Raw genomic sequence first — 15,000 nt, 5'->3', positions numbered from 1 at the left:
CAGATTCCCTTTGGGCTTAGGGCCAGGGGCCCTGAAGTGTGGGCACCAAGTGGGGAAAAGCAAAGGGAAACAAATAGCAGGGGAGACGACGAAGCTGTTTGGGGGGATGTGGTACGAGGGGTCTTTAGCAATTGCTACTTACTTTGTATTTATCTTGTGAAAAATTATCATCCAAGCCAGTCAACTGGAACCAATTGTAAAGCCTTGAATTTCAGTCTGGTAATGTTTAACCCTTCAGCAGTGCTGATTTCTTTCATGTATGCTTGGAAAGGTCAGATGCAAGCAGGGTTGAAGCAAACGGCAAGCTTGACCCATGCTAGGAGTTTGGGCCAATGGCCCACCTCCCAGCTGTGCCATGATGGTTCTGGGGGGCCCTGGTGTCTTAAAGGTACCTGACAAGTCGCACTGGAAACAGAGGGTGTAAAAGGTGGAGGAGCAGACCTAGTGCTACGGAGTTTGCAAAGGGCTGAGATTCATGAGTAGAAACTTTGGTCACTGTTTGCAAATTTCAGAGAGGAGGAAATTGGAAAAAGTAAATAAAAGGGCGCTTGTCTGTGGCGTGTGGTCGGGGAAGCTGCTGTAGCTCCTGTGTGTGATGTGGGAGCCACTCTGGGCAAGAATTGGACAGAGAAATCCCTGTCCCATGCTTACAGCCTGCAGGGATGACTCTGACTGGGAAGTTACGACAGGCAAAACAGATCTGGAATTGGTTCCTTGCAACAAAGTGTTCATATAATCTCTCAAAGAGCCTGCCTGGCTATGGCGCTCATTCAGGCTGCACCTTGTGGGAGGGTCTCAGGGGTCTCTGCAGGAAAACTGCGGGGAAAAACTGGAGGGAGTATGGAATATCAGTCAGGAGAAAAAGCTCTAATTCTTAATCAGAGCAGCTCAGGATGGAGAGGCTTGTGCTGAGAAATATGAGTTAGGCTGGGGGTTTTAGATGCAAGATGGGGGTAAAATCCGCAGGATTGGCTCCTGGGAGGCTCTGGCTAGTGCCAAAGCTTTGCAAATCTACCTGGGTTGCTATTTCCCACTGAAGCCAGCCCTGAGCCTGCTTTATCATGGAGGAGGTCAGGTGCCCCTTCCTTGGGTGACGGGACCAGGTGCCTTTGCCTCTGCTCATTGCTCAGGATCTGTGCCTGTTTGGTGCTGCAGCCTGTGTAGGGCAGATCTCAAGGCTGGAGCAAGATGGACTTGCTCGTGCAGGAGGCCTGAAGGCCGCTCCAAGGCAGTGAATAATGTCTGCAGATGCAGTCTGGGTCCCCAAGCTGGTGTCCTGTGGCCAGGCAGCATAATACGGGCAGTCTTGGGGCCCCCGCAGCTTTCCTCGCTTGCATGCCAGGGAGGTGAGTTTACACTTGCTTCCTCCAATACCTCTCTCCCTGTTAAAGCCTGTCTGTGTTTTCTCTGGCGTCTTCCCTCCCTCCAGCCATGGGACACCCACGTGAATGAGTGTATTGAACTCCCCCAGTGGAGCAGCGTCAGCAGGTCCTTCATTACGCTTATTTTCGTGTTACTCCTTTATAAGGCAGGGGAGCAAAAAGCCCAGGCCATGGCAGGGCTCTGTCTGCAAGCCCTGAACCACTGTGTGGGGGGCAGCTGCTGCCAATCCCTTATGCTTCCCTCTGCCTTCTCCTGCCCGTGCCATGTGAGTAGAGCATTTGTTGCTTGTTAAAGTGCCTTTTCCATATGACGGACTGAGATGCTGATTTTTTTATTTTTTTTAAATCCCTCTAAGAGTCCTTCTGCTGTCTCTGTGCATTCAGAATTCCGTCACTGTGATTAGCCCTCTGGGACTTCCTGTGCCTAAAAAAGTCACTGCACATAAGCAAGAATCAAGTGCCAGTCCCGGCAGCAGGAACTTCAGGGACACAGTGTTTAATATTCACTGTGTGCAGCCCTCATCCCTGCGCAAGCGCTGCTGTACAAGTGGGTCACAGCACCTATTATTGCAAGGCTGCTGGGGGTGTGGAGGAGGAAGGGGCAGTGAGAAAGTTTGTGTTGGGAGGATTAGAGTCGGGATGGGCAGATATCCTGCTTGCAGTAAGGGGGGTGGGGATGATGCTGTGGTCACTCATAGCTGGAGAGGAGAGAGAGAGAGAGACTGCTTCTACTGTCCTGGCTGTGCTTTGTTGAGGTTCCCCTGAGCAGCAGTAGAAACATCCCTCTTTTTAATTTCATTCTTTCTCCCCTCCCCTCTGTGTCTGAGTACTGCAGAGCTTAATTGAAATTGTTAAACGACCCGTCACGGCTTTGGCCTTTCTCCCTGGTGATCAATCACATCCCTGCCTGGCTGTGCTCACTAACAATGCACCAGCACCAGGGTGGTTGCGCAGGGTGGCAGAAGTCTCAGGGAAGGGGGCGATGGGGGCCTGCAGACTCCATTCCAGCTCATGGCAGGGTGAAGGGGGCAGGCAGTGGGGACAGCTGCTGGGGTGGGGGAGGGGAGTTATCCAAGGAGTGAGCCTTAATGCTTGGTGATAGCCTAGGACTGGAGGTGCTGTGGAAGAGAACAGGAGCTGGACTCGCTGTTTGCCTTCCTTAAGGGAGTGGTGAAGCTTTTTGTTTAAACGTGCATGAAGTGCAAAGAAAGGGTGGCAGCTGAGTAAACTCGTGCTAAACTCAAGGATGGAGAGCCTTTCCTTCTGGGCTTTCACCCAGTGCTGTGGGAGGGCTGGTTGGCCTCAGACTGCCGCTGACCCCTTTTCAGCAGCCACACTGGGACTGTTGGAACTCCCAGACCTCAGATATATCAAGGGCAGGGCGTAGGTGCCTGGGATTTGGATCCATCTGGGCTGTGACCTAGCAAGCTGTTAAATGCAAGTAAAGCTCCTGGTGGGAAGCCTTGGCTTTATCCCCATGTCTAACTTGGCTCCTCTCCCTGATGGCAGCATGGGACACAGCAATTATTTTCCCAGTGTCAGCCCTTGGATGCTGCTGTCACCTGTCTGGCTGAGGAGAGGGGTGATGCTGAGTGGGCTCTGCTGGCTGCAAGTCTGTAGCAGGCAGATGTGAGATAATTTGCTCCCTCCCCCTTAAATTTCCTCTTAATCTCTAGTAGCTGTATCAGTTTAAGCTCCAAAGTGTGAGGTTTAATATTTCTCCTGCAATTTGTTAGCCTTTACCACTGGTGCTTGGTGTCCCCATTGTCAGCAGAAACACCTGCCCTCTGAGTCCAGTAAGACTTTCTCCTTGTCTCGATGGCAGCAGTTCCTGTGGTTGCGTATGGAGAAAAAAATCACTGCTTTTGCCAATCCAGGAGTTACTTTGCGGTGGTGCGGTTGTGCCTTTGTACCAGCCGATGAACCCAGCTCACCATCCCATCGTGATGTCCTGCAGGGAGGACTGTCCTGTTTGTGGCTGCTCTGGAGGGAGCTTTGGGTTGTCCATCTGTCAGGAAGTGCAGGAGCCTGCCTTGGGCAGCATTGTTATCGTTTCAGGCTCTGTCATACCTAGCTGCTGGTGGCAAAAGGACAGTTGGGCGACTCTCCTGTTGTCATTCTGCACAGAACATCACAGCCTGCTGGATTCGGCTCAGCCATCCAGCCTGCGTGCAGCCCTCACCATGTTCTTCAAAGTCTGGGTTTCCAGGATAAGTTCCTAAGTATCCTTGGCATAGTCCTTTCTTCGTATTCATATGTGCTGCAGATCTGTCGGGCCAGAGCTGCATGCAGGCTTGGAAGGCTTGCAACATGCTCCAGGGCCACTGTGAATGCTGCCACAGAACTCTGCCGAACCAGGCAAAGCTCTGCATCCCGCTGAGGGCCAGCCCAGAGCGAGGAGAGGCCCAGGAGAGCCTGGCTGGCAGTAGCCCTGCACTGGGAAGCGCGCTGCTTGCAGCCTGCTGAAACGTGCTTCCAGCCAGCCCACAGTGGGTGGGAGGGGGAGAAGGAGGCTTCAAAGGCTCCTGAAAGCACGGCTGCCTTCCTGCTTCAGGGATGGTGGCGAGGCTGCAGCTGCACAGCACAGAAGGGCTTCTTTCCTCATCCCACAGCTCCTGGTCTCTCCTGCAGGAGTCTCCTCCAGCAGTTGTGTGCCAGCCTGCTGTGTGCTCAGTGGTTTGTTGTGTGTTTTTGGCTTTTTTTTCCTCACCTTCTTTTCCCGCACTATCACAGATCTTGGCGGTCCCAGCTCAGCTGTGAGTTTTAACCCTTTCTATTTCTTTTCTCTCATTGGTAAGAAAGAGCACTACATGGGCAGCAGCAGCAAAAGCAGTGAGCATGTGATCACTTTTCAAAGCCAGCCTCTCACAGTTGTTGTCTTTGGAAAGGGGCCACTACTGGCCCTCCATGGGGCCCAAAGTCCGGGAAGGTATCACTGTGCCAAGCGCAGGAGATAAGCCACCAGCAAACAGTGTTGCAGAGGTGGATGGCAAACAGAAGATTCAGCACCCAGCCTAGTGGATGTAGCCCCATTCCTGCCCCTCTCTGTACCCCATATTCACAGATCCACATCGCCCTCATTCTGGGTCTGTATTCAGAGTGTATTCTGCATTGTGGGCATTGGCTCTTTGGAGCAAGGACAAGACTGTCCCTGTGGACTGAACCATGCTTGCCTGCTGCTACATCTCTTGGGCTGAGGGTGAGACCTTTTCTCCAGGGCAAGGAGAACTATTGAATTCCAGCAGCAATTGACAACAGCTCTTGGGGAAGGTGGTTTCCTAGCTGGCTGGGAATGGGTGATAGCATCCTGGGAAGGCCAGAAATAGTTAAAGAAGTGCTTGGTGCTGTGCGTGTGTGTGTGCATGCACGCGCCCTGCTTTGTTTTTAAAAGCGCTTTGGCTGGCCTGGCCCTATGCCAGCCTCAGGGCTGCCACTGGCAAAACTCAGCTTTGGTGAAGAAATATGAAAGGGCAGAAACTAAATAACAGTGAACCACCTTTTCTGGCTCCCGCAGCAGGCAGGGGGTGGAGAGCTGAAGGGTGGGAGCTGGAGGCTTGCTGCTTTCCCCATGTTGTGCCTCAGATTCCCCCAAAATCACACCCTGGCTGGAGAGGCAAGGATCTGTCTGAACCTTGGGCTGCAACATTGCCAGGATTCGCCACGGTGTCCCAATGAGTCACAGACCTGTCTGGAGATGCCCAACCTGCTTGGAAATGGCTCTGCTGAAGCGATCTTTACCCTGCTGGGGAGGGGCCGGATGTCGTATCCCGTCCCTCACTCCTGTGAAATGCCCAGGGCTGCAGCATTCTGTGTGCAGGGTGGATGCACGGTCACCACAAGCTGTTTGCAGTCTGAGGGAGAGATGGTCTGGAGCAGCAAATCAGCACTGCTTCAATGGCAAGATAAGGGAGCAGGGCAAACCTGCACGCATGGCAGATAATACGGCTCCCACAGATTCCCAGGCCTGGTGTAACATGTCTGGCTGTGCTTCCGCAAAGCCCTGCCAGTGCTGGCACAGCTTCCCCATGAGGCCCCGGCCAAATGTGGGAAGACAGCACGTGTTCCCCTTGCTGTGCTCAGGAGCAGTCAGCATGAGCCAACCCCGCTGGCGGCTGTACCGTGAGCTGTAAAATCTCCTGAGATTTCATAATGCTGCCCTTCACCAGGAGCACTGCTAGCGATGGCAGTTGCATAATACGCTTTGGTGTTTCTACTCTGTGTGCGGGAACTCTGCAGTACAGACCTCGTGACCTGTGAGGAGGTGGCCATGTGTGTGCTGGCAGTGAGGACTGCATGGGGTAGCTTGAGCTTTCCATTTTCCAGATGCCTCTTTCCCCTTGGGTACAAGTCTCAAGGTCTCCCCCAGCTCCTGTCCTTGCTCTCTTTCTTTTCTCTACTCCAGCAGCCCAGCTCAGGTCTTAGTCTAGTCCTGTGGTAAGGACAGGTGTAGATAAAGGCATTTTCAGGCTTGGGCTGAATTGGGTAAGGCAGCCGTAGAGAGAGCATGGACTGGGAAACCCCTGGACCTTTTCCCGCCTCTTCAGGTCCTCCCCACAGCCACCCTAAATGGCACGGGCTGGGACACACCATGCTGCAGTAAGGCCATGTGAGCGCTGCTCGCCTTGGCTGCCTCTGGGTTGAGTACTCTGCAGTACCTAATAATTGCCTTTGAGGGGTCTGTGGTTCTCAGCCAGCAGCATAAGGCAGTGGGGATTGTTCTGGTTGGCCTGAAGTACCTCAGGTTTGATTTTGTTTGGACTGGTGTGATGCAAGGAGCTGCTCCTGTCTTCCTCAGATAAGCTCCCAGTTATTCTGTCAGTTTTTAAAAAAATGTACCTCCTTGTAGTGGAAGAGGCAGTGGGGCACTGGGAAGTCAGCAGTGTCCCAGCAGCTGGCAGGGATCTGAGCTGCCCCAGATGATTCCTTGTTAGCCAGGCCGTATCCCAGAGCAGAGCTGAGCTCTGGCCAAGTGGGCAGGTGTGATGACCCCGTGTTCTTACTTGCAGCCTAGCTCTGTGGTACAAGTGCGTGGCTCAGCCCCTTGGCAAACTGATCATAGGGACATCCTTGGGGCTGTGTTGCTCGGATGGCATTTTTATACTTCTGTGAAGGTGAAGGAGTGTGCGGTTCACTTACCTTAACCAAGACTGGTGAGATGTGGCTTGCAGTGCTCAGCTGCCTCTGGACCCCTTTGAGGGGTACCCAGACTTGCCCAGCCCCAGGAGGAGCCCTGCTACCTCTTGCATTGCCCTGAGATGGTGCTCCCCATTGTGGCGTCTGTCCCTATGGTTATATTTAGCAGCATGCTGGACTGCATGTGAGCCTGGTGTGGCCGGGGGTTTCCAGCTCTACCCCTGCAAGTTGTGGCTCTGCATCCTGCTGTGAACCCCTGTGGCTTTTTATGGCCAGATTTATGCTGAATGCAGCCCTGGATGTTTTCCTGGCTAAAGTGCATGCAAGTCCTATGGTGAGGAGGGAATGTGGGTTCCATGTGGTGCCTTTTCCTGTGAAAATAAGCTGGTGTGACCCTTTTTCCCCCTTCACATTCCGTCTTTCTCCTTACCACTCCCTCTGGGGGATGCTGTAAGGCAGCAGGTGGGGTTTCTGTGCTCGGCTCCCAAGTTCTGCCTTTGCTGCCAACTCAGGCTTGCCAGGGCCATTCCCAACACGCACCCGGTGTGTTCGGAAGGCATAAACAGATCAGGTTCCCGGCAGGGGTCCAGGGATCAGGCAGGCCTTGGCTTGTGGCCCAGCACCATGCAGTTGTGTTGGGGTGTGGGAAGCACCAAGGGAAGATGATGGAACTGAGGGGACAATCCTCGATCCTGCTGTAGGCCGTCCCTTATGCAGTATGTAGTCGGAGACAGGGCTGCTCCATGTTATCCTTGTCCCCAGGTGGTTCTGAGCATCTGCCAGCAGTCTCTGGAACAGCCATGGGTCCACAGACCTGGGCCAGGCAATGTGAGGAACCCACGGCCTCTGAGCAGCTGTGGTACAGGGGATCAGGAATGCAGGGCCCGGAATAACTCAGCAGCCGCTGAGGCCCACGGCAGGGTGGTTGCAGTGCCCCTGATGTCTGTCCTCATTTTGTCATGGGGACAGGAAGATGCCTATCCCAAAACATACGGCATGTGGGGATCTGCAGTTTGGTATAGACACCACAGCCCTGTGACACAGTGAAGCAGCTGTTTTACCTGTCCTTTGGCAGGGTAGAGAAGGACGAAGAGGGGTCCTTCTCACAGGCGGCTGCCTGTGTGCTTTAAGGTGGCTGTGGGAAACAGAGAGCCTCTTCTTTGGTCTTGGCCACACTGGAGAGGCAGCATCACCCCTGGGAGACGGAATCTTTGTCTCATAAAGAGGGAAAACTGATCCCTTGAAAGAATCTGCTGTCTTCCTCATCCCCTGCCCAGCCAAGGCTGTGCATCCCAGAACTGCCAGCATGTTCATGAGTGAGCCTGGCTGGCAGCAGCACCTGTTCGCGGGTCGGAGTTTAGAAAAAGCATCTGCAAGGTATTTTTAAATGCTTGTGCCTTCAAACCCCATCTGCATAGCTGGGAGCTGGGAGCAGCAGTTTGAGGTTCTGCAGTTCTCAGCTGCAGACAGTTCATTAACTGTGTTGGGGAGCTGACAAAAGGGGAAAATTCAGTTTGAGACCACTACAGAGCTGGGGCAGAACCTTGATTTAGAGCGGTGACTTAACCCACGTCTCTTCTGGATGACCTTGAGTGAATGGCTTCACCTCCCGGTTCCTCCCCTCCCATCCTGTGTATGCCTTGCCCAGATTAGAATACACCCAGGGTGGGGACAGTGGCTCCATCTACCCTGGCAGCTCCTGTTCCAGACACAGCCATTTCCCTGAGGCCAAAGGGTGAGGAAGTCACAGGATTTCCAGCCACTGCTGTGTGCTTTGAGGACTGGCTCTACTGGCCAGAGCAAGTCTCTAATGCCAGCTGCCATGTGCAGGGGACAGCAGAGTCCCTGTAGGTTCTGAACTGGGACAGATAGGGACAGAGCACCTTAGGCAGCATCAGCCTGGTACCCCAGCCTCAGCCTGGCCCTGCTATCTCTAGCAGTTGCACAGTTTACTGTGGCTGTAGGTCTGGATCCTTGCTTCAGTCCCTTGAACTCACAGGTTTTTGTTGGCCACTCTTGACTGCTCTTGGGGCTGTTATTAGAACTGTGAAATAGTGATGTACTCCTTTAGAGTGTTAAAGCCTGCCAGGTGTAGGTGGGTTGCTGTGTCCCTGCATGTTCTCCCTAATTAACTGTTGCTCAGTAAATCCGGACTCACTGACCTGCCTTAATCCTCCCGTGCAGGGCAAGCCCTTCAGCTGCTGCTCCTGGCATTTGCTTCACGTGTCTGGTGCCAGGCCCAAGGGGCTTGTGGTCATGGGCATGTGGTAACCCTGGATGGAGCACATGGAGGCACCCAAAGAAGGGGGTTGCCCCATGCAGGGTTGCCTGGTGCTGTTATTGCGGTTGTTCTTGCTCTGGCTCCCTTCATGCTCACAAGTGCATTGCTTGCATGGTCCCCCACATCCTGCTTCCGCCCTTTCTTCTTCCCATTGAAGGTCTGCCTGTCAGATTGTTTTTTCCCCTGATGCTATACTTTGCAATTTTCCCAAGTTGAATATCACAGAATCACCAAGGTTGGAAATAGACCTACAAGGTCATCCAGTCCAACCATCCACCGATCACCAGTAGTTCTCACCAAACCATGAATTTGCCTGTTTGTTCCCTGCTGCCTTCCTTATCTCCTTAAGGCCCTTTATATTATTTCTGTCCTTAATGATCAGTTCAGCATTCTCCACAGATTACAATTTATCATTTACTTGGCATCACAGTATTGAGAAAGCTGAAGGTGTTGCTGCAGCCCCTTTGCCTGGGCATGCAGGAGGACTGACAGTCTTTTCCCTGGCTTGCAGCAGAGTTCCTAGGGGACCAGTTGGACAGAAGCCAAAAGGCATTCTTAATGCCAGAGTAAATATTTTGCTGGTGCCTGCATCCTGCAGCCCCATAAGTGACCTCAGCCCCATGGCGTTTCCAGTTCACCTCTGGCACAGGTGGTACTCACCTCTCTCCTTTCCAGGGTGGCTGCAGAAGCCACACTTGGCTGCTGGCCCCCCCTGCTATCACCCCATCTTTTCCTGCTGTAGAAGGTGTACTGTCCTTGCGGAAGGATGGGGGAAATGGAAAAGGCTCCACCTCTTCCCTCTGCAAATACAGCTTTTCTGAATTCACATCCTGTGGAGTGAAATAGCAAGATCCCAGCTGGGACCGTGACTTCACTTCCTGGTAATGTGCTTCTCCAGCCAACTGGGAAAGGAGCCTCCATATCTCTGAACAAGCCGCCTGGCTTCCTCCACCCAAAGTCTTTAGCAGATGTTTCCAGCCTGATGGTCTGGGGGATGTGGAGTAAAGATTTCAGCTTCATGGGAAGGGGAGCTCCCACTTGGTTGCAGCACGCTGGAGCTCAGCCATGAGGCTGTGGGCACCTTGGTGCTCAGGGGTAATGGTCATGCACTGGTGCAAACCCCAAGGTAGCAGAAGGAGATGGATTGAACTCCATCTTACTGAAGTCTTTCTGGGTCCTGAAACCTGCAGCATGAGTACGTGGTTTGCTCCTGCAAGGAAAAAACTGACTCCAGGCATGTCTTTCCAAAGGGATTCTTTTTCATTGCTTCCTCTCCTTGGTGCTGGCCCCATTCATCTCCTCTGAATCCATGAAACCTTGGGAGCAGAGAGGCGAGAGCTCCACCTTTGCAGTTGCACAGATGGGGACAGGGCTTCTGAATTGCTTTTTTCCTTCCATTGTTCTGGGAGTGTTTGCTTTGAACAAGCTGCTTGTTTTTTTCCTGCTTTGCCTGGGGCGGGGGGGGGGGGGGGGGGGGGGGCAACAGCGAGGGGGAAACTGGGGGTCTGGCCAGAGGTCCCTGCAGATGTCTGGGGCTGTGCTGTGTGGAGGTGCTTCTGCTGCTGTTTCCGACCTCTTTAAAATTCTCAGTTGTTGGATTTTCCCTGTGAAATACCAAATAAGGAGAAGTCTCCCAGGTGACACCATGGCCCTGCTGCTGTGCTCCCACACACCTGCTTTTGCCCATCAGTATCTATGGTTCCCCCGTACCAAACCAAGGAGGGAGGCAGAAACTTTGGACTTCTGCTGTCTGCTCAGAAAAGGGACTTCAGCTCTTTCAGCAGCCTTAGCACAAGGGTGTCCAGGGGGCTTATTCCAGCTAGATCTGGGGCTAAAACTGGGAGCAGTGCATGTCTGTACTGGGTACAGTGCAGCCTGCAGGGCTGGGTCTGTTGCATTTTACACCTGGGTTTGGATGGCTTCTCCCATCATCCGCAGGGACAACTGGGGGGGTACTTCCTGCCAGGAGAGCTGAATCCAGCACTGGGCTTGGTGTTTGGGGTGCAGGCTGGTGTCTGTGGGATAGGGAGGCTTTACCTTCACATAGCCTCTGTCTCAAGCTTGCAGGATGGCTTTGGCTGAGTTTCTTCATGTCTCTGTGGTCGAGTTACTTTCCTGTCAAAGTGGGCAAATCCCTTCCTAACCTGTTGGGAAACAGCACTTTCAATAGCAGGTTTGCACTGCGCGGCTGTGCCAGGAGGAGCTGGGTGCGGGTAGTGGTGGCAGACATGCCTGAGGATGGAGAGATGGCAGGAAGGGGATCATTTCTGCAGAGGAGAGATAGATGGATGTCACCTCTTCATGCCACGTTTCCTGGAGAGATATAAGGTCTGTCTTGATTCCCAGCCAAATCCAAGCAAGGTGAGCCTCTCCTTTCCTGCAAGCAACCAACAAATGGTTCAGTGCTCCAGAGGTGCTATGTCCATCTCCTCTGTGGTGCTTGAGGTGACAGCAGGTGTCCCCACAGGGATGAGGAGAAAGGTCTGAGTGACTCATGGAGCCCAGTGTGCTGGCACGGGGGGGTTGGGCAGGGGCAGGTCTGGCTCCACACAGGCAGCGCTGGGCAAGTGTTCCAGGAAGTTAAGTATGGATTTGCGCCAGGCTGGCTGCCAGTGGTACTGCGAGGTACCCACCGTGGCAGACTGCCCCCTTGGGTTTCCTCGTGTCACACAGTGTGACCCCATGGAATGGAGGCGGTCCAGCCCCATGGGGAAACTGAGGCATGGGGCAGCATGAGCTGCTTTGCAACACGTTCATGGGGACATACGATCCCATCTCCCCCTGCTAAGTGCCTTAGAGTCAGCTCCCTCCTCACCAGTGATGCAGGGCTGGAAACTGCTGTGACCAGGAGTCCGAAAGGCTGAGAAGCAGCACATTCCTCCCAGTTGGGGTGGAGCGATCAGCTATGAGGGTTGTGGTACCATATCAGAGTAGAACCTTTGTCATGGCCATATCCTGAGGAGCATGTGGGCCCTGCATATGTAAGCAATTTGCTGGAGCTCTCTGGAGGTGTTTCCAGCCTGCTGCTTGGCAGCAAGATGCTGCACAGAAGTTCGCTGCCTTCCCTCGAGGCCTTGCTCAGCCCTGGTCAGAGCTGCCAAGCCCTGTCCTGCCTGGGAAGGAGCAGGTGAGTGGGGAGGGTGTAGGATGGGGTCAGTGGGACCCCCAGGAGGATTACAGAGTTGAATATGGAGAACATGTCTAGAGTTAGCGTTGGGAAGTGCAAAGGAATCCTTTTCCCTGAAAGCAGGGCTTTCTGCACTTCATTGTCAGTTCTCTGTTTTGGTAGCCTTTGTCCAGATCAGTCCTTTGTGGAGGTCAGCATGTGCCCAGCAGCGTGTTGGCCAGGCCTGTGGGTACTCCAGCCCCTGTGTAGTTCCAAAGGAGGTGATGATGCATCTGGGAAGGATCCAGCTGCCGCGTTGCAGTGTCATGGTTGAATTGGTCCCGCTCTGTTTCACCCCATCCCCACACTGGGCAAATTGTCTTTTTGGGATTGCTTTGACTGACCCCTGTGTGCCATATGCACAGTTTTGGACAGGGCAGAGGGGATGGGGCTTTAAGCATGGTACTAAGGGACATGATTTAGTGGGGAAATAGTAATGGTATGTGGATGGAATAGATGGTCTTGGAGGTCTTTCCAGTCTCCATTCTGTGATTAGTTAGGCTGTTTACAGAACATCCTAAGTGACAGGAATGCACGCACCATTACTTGGCTTCCTTTTAATTGTGCATTTGGATGATGAACGTGCCTTCCCCTTTTCAGCCCTGTTTTCAGGCAGAGGGGCTGCACATCTCCCGGTCTGCTTGGCTGCGAGGAAGGAGACTCCTTCTCTAGAACTGCATCACATGTCAGTGGAGCTTGAGCTGCTTCAGCCCTAGCTGAAGCCGTTTTCAGACTTTGACTTTTCATAGGGAACAGCACAGAAATCTTTCAAAGAATTTAAACTTGGCTCATGAGCAATAGCTCTGCATGGAAAGGCAGAGAAGTGGCCTCATTTCTTGCCCCCTGCATACCTTTCCCGTTCTTTCCCGTCTTACTTAGCACATGAATTCCAGAGATGTTAATCCTCTGTCAGCCCCTCGATGGAGAATACAACCTCCTCTGTGTGTGGGAGGAAGGAATTCATTTGAATTAATTGCGGGAAGGAGTGGGGAGCTGAGGTGCATGCTGGGACCAGGGTGGGGTGAGCATCCTCTGCTGCTCTGTAGCCCTAAAGAGGAGGGAGGGACAGGCAGGGGTGGGTTGGCCGCGGTGGCACAATCCTGGCATTCACAGCCAGAGGCTTCAGCCTCTGCACCATAAAAATGCCATTTGTGTGGGCTTTAGGCCTGGCCTTGGCAGGCAACGAGACAGCAAGTGGGGGGCGAAACAGCCCTGCTCAGCACTTCTCAGGCACTGCTGCTTATAAAGGGGAGGGAAGCACCATCCCACATTGAGCGGTAGGAGCTGCAGGGTCTGACCCATCTCAGGACCCTGGGGGTGCACAGAGGAGGGCAGGGGGCAGGAAAGACAGAGGGGAATGGATCTGAGCTAGAGTGGGCTCAGCACGGTGGCAGGAGGATTCGTGAAGGTGAATCGTGGAGGTGAATGTGGAGTAAGAGAGGGGAGACCATTGCGGGATGGGGCAGGCAGTGGTCTGCACACTGGGAGGTGAGTTTATTGTGGGATGGTGGGTGCTCTGTTCAGCTGTTCAGCTCCTGTTCAGCCTCTCACCTTGACTTTCATCTCTGGTCTCTGCAGAGCTCCTGGGATCTGCCAAGCGCCTGAACGTGAACTACCAGGATGCAGATGGGTGAGTGCTCCCTGCCCCATTAGGCTGCTGGTTGCCTCAGCACTTCCAGAGAGGAGGGGAAGCGTTTGTTTGGGGCAGCTTGCCTCCATGTCCTCTTGTTTCTCTGTGGGTATTGTGAAGTTTTCAAAGTTAACTGCTGAGTCTTGAAAACGCAACAGTATCTCAAGACAGGGCTACTTTATGGAGCCAGTGCAAGCCCTTACAGAGGCAGACAAAAGCCTGCATGGATCTGAGCTCTTCTGCATCCCCTTCTGTAGGACTGGGGCTGAAACGTATTCAGGTGGTGTCCTGAGTGTTGGGGAGCACCAGCCAGCCAGCCACAGCACATGCACATGCTTGTGTGCATGTTTAACATCCCAAGAGCAAAATTCCTCTATGTTGGGGGGTTAAAGAAAGAAAAGATGTGGTTGCTAAGTGACCACAGCATATTTGTACAGCTCATCACTTCCAAAATCCAAGCACTTAATAAGCTGGGTTCTGAGAGTTAAGGAAACCACAGAGGCCCATAAAATAAATGAGCACATTATTCTTATTGAATTAACTCTGACCCATAAATTATTAGCATTCATTTTAATATTATTGTTGCATCTAATTTCTATGTGTTTTCAAGGACTCTGTAGAGGAGGTGCCAGTGCTAGAAGGCCAGCAAGGGGTTGGAAATGTGCAGGGTGACCGTCTTAAAATAATAGTATACAGACAGAGCTTATTAGAAAAAAAACAATCTAAAAGTAGGAGTATATCTAATTCTGATAAGGCACAGGGCCTGTGTTCAAGCAGCTCCAGGAGGGCTGCTGGTGCATGAAGGGTCTGCTCCCTGTTGAAGGACCACATGTGGTGTTTGATTTATAAAGAGCCCCTGAAGGAATGGCCAGGGGGATTTCCTCCCATCCATACCCTTGTTTTGAGGTGGAGGTTTCAGCGTGGCTGTGCTGTAGGAGGAAGCAGCCCTTTGCTGTGGTCAACACATCCCTGCTGTGTTGCCCAGGGGTGTTAGGCTGAGATGCTGCTGAGCCATTCAGAGCTCCCTCAGTGGTCTAAGGACCCCGTTTTTTGGCAGTGGCCCTGCGGGTGACAGCACAGGGGGAGTGTGCTGGGCAAACAGACCCCTTTTGCAGACCTGAGCCACAGAGCACATTAATTGCAGGCAGCCTTCCTTGCTGTGCCATGGGCTCCTGGCATCATTGCTGGCATGTGCAGAAGGACAGAACAGGAATAGCACAGGGGCATTTACCTCCACTTTGCTATGGGGAAACTGAGGCAGTGGCTGATGCTGAGCTGTGTTTGGAGCAATCAAGAGGGATGTAGCCATGAGCCACCTAGTGACCGTCCCAACCCTCAGCCCGTGTCTCTGTGCAAAGTGGGGCTATTGGAACAACATGGGAGGAACTGAGCCCTGCCTTGCCCTGTA

General features: G+C 53.1%; 1 protein-coding gene across 6 annotated transcripts in view; it reads left to right on the top strand.

The window, feature by feature from the left end:
- CASKIN2 (CASK interacting protein 2) overlaps positions 1 to 15,000 on the top strand; it is a 28,462-nt gene that overhangs the window by 2,994 nt on the left and 10,468 nt on the right. For 5 of the 6 annotated variants that reach the window (XM_015880267.3, XM_085523162.1, XM_032448292.2 and 2 more), the window contains exon 3: positions 13,541 to 13,592. In XM_015880267.3, the coding sequence (XP_015735753.2) occupies positions 13,541 to 13,592 (52 nt within the window). Of the gene's footprint in view, positions 1 to 13,315; positions 13,451 to 13,540; positions 13,593 to 15,000 lie in introns of those variants that run through there. The other variant, XM_085523161.1, reaches the window with a different exon arrangement.

The sequence above is a fragment of the Coturnix japonica genome, chromosome 23, assembly GCF_054131305.1.
Source record: "Coturnix japonica strain WE chromosome 23, WE-NBRP24, whole genome shotgun sequence".
NCBI classification, from domain to species: Eukaryota; Metazoa; Chordata; class Aves; order Galliformes; family Phasianidae; genus Coturnix; species Coturnix japonica.
This window is presented reverse-complemented; position numbering and strand designations above follow the sequence as displayed.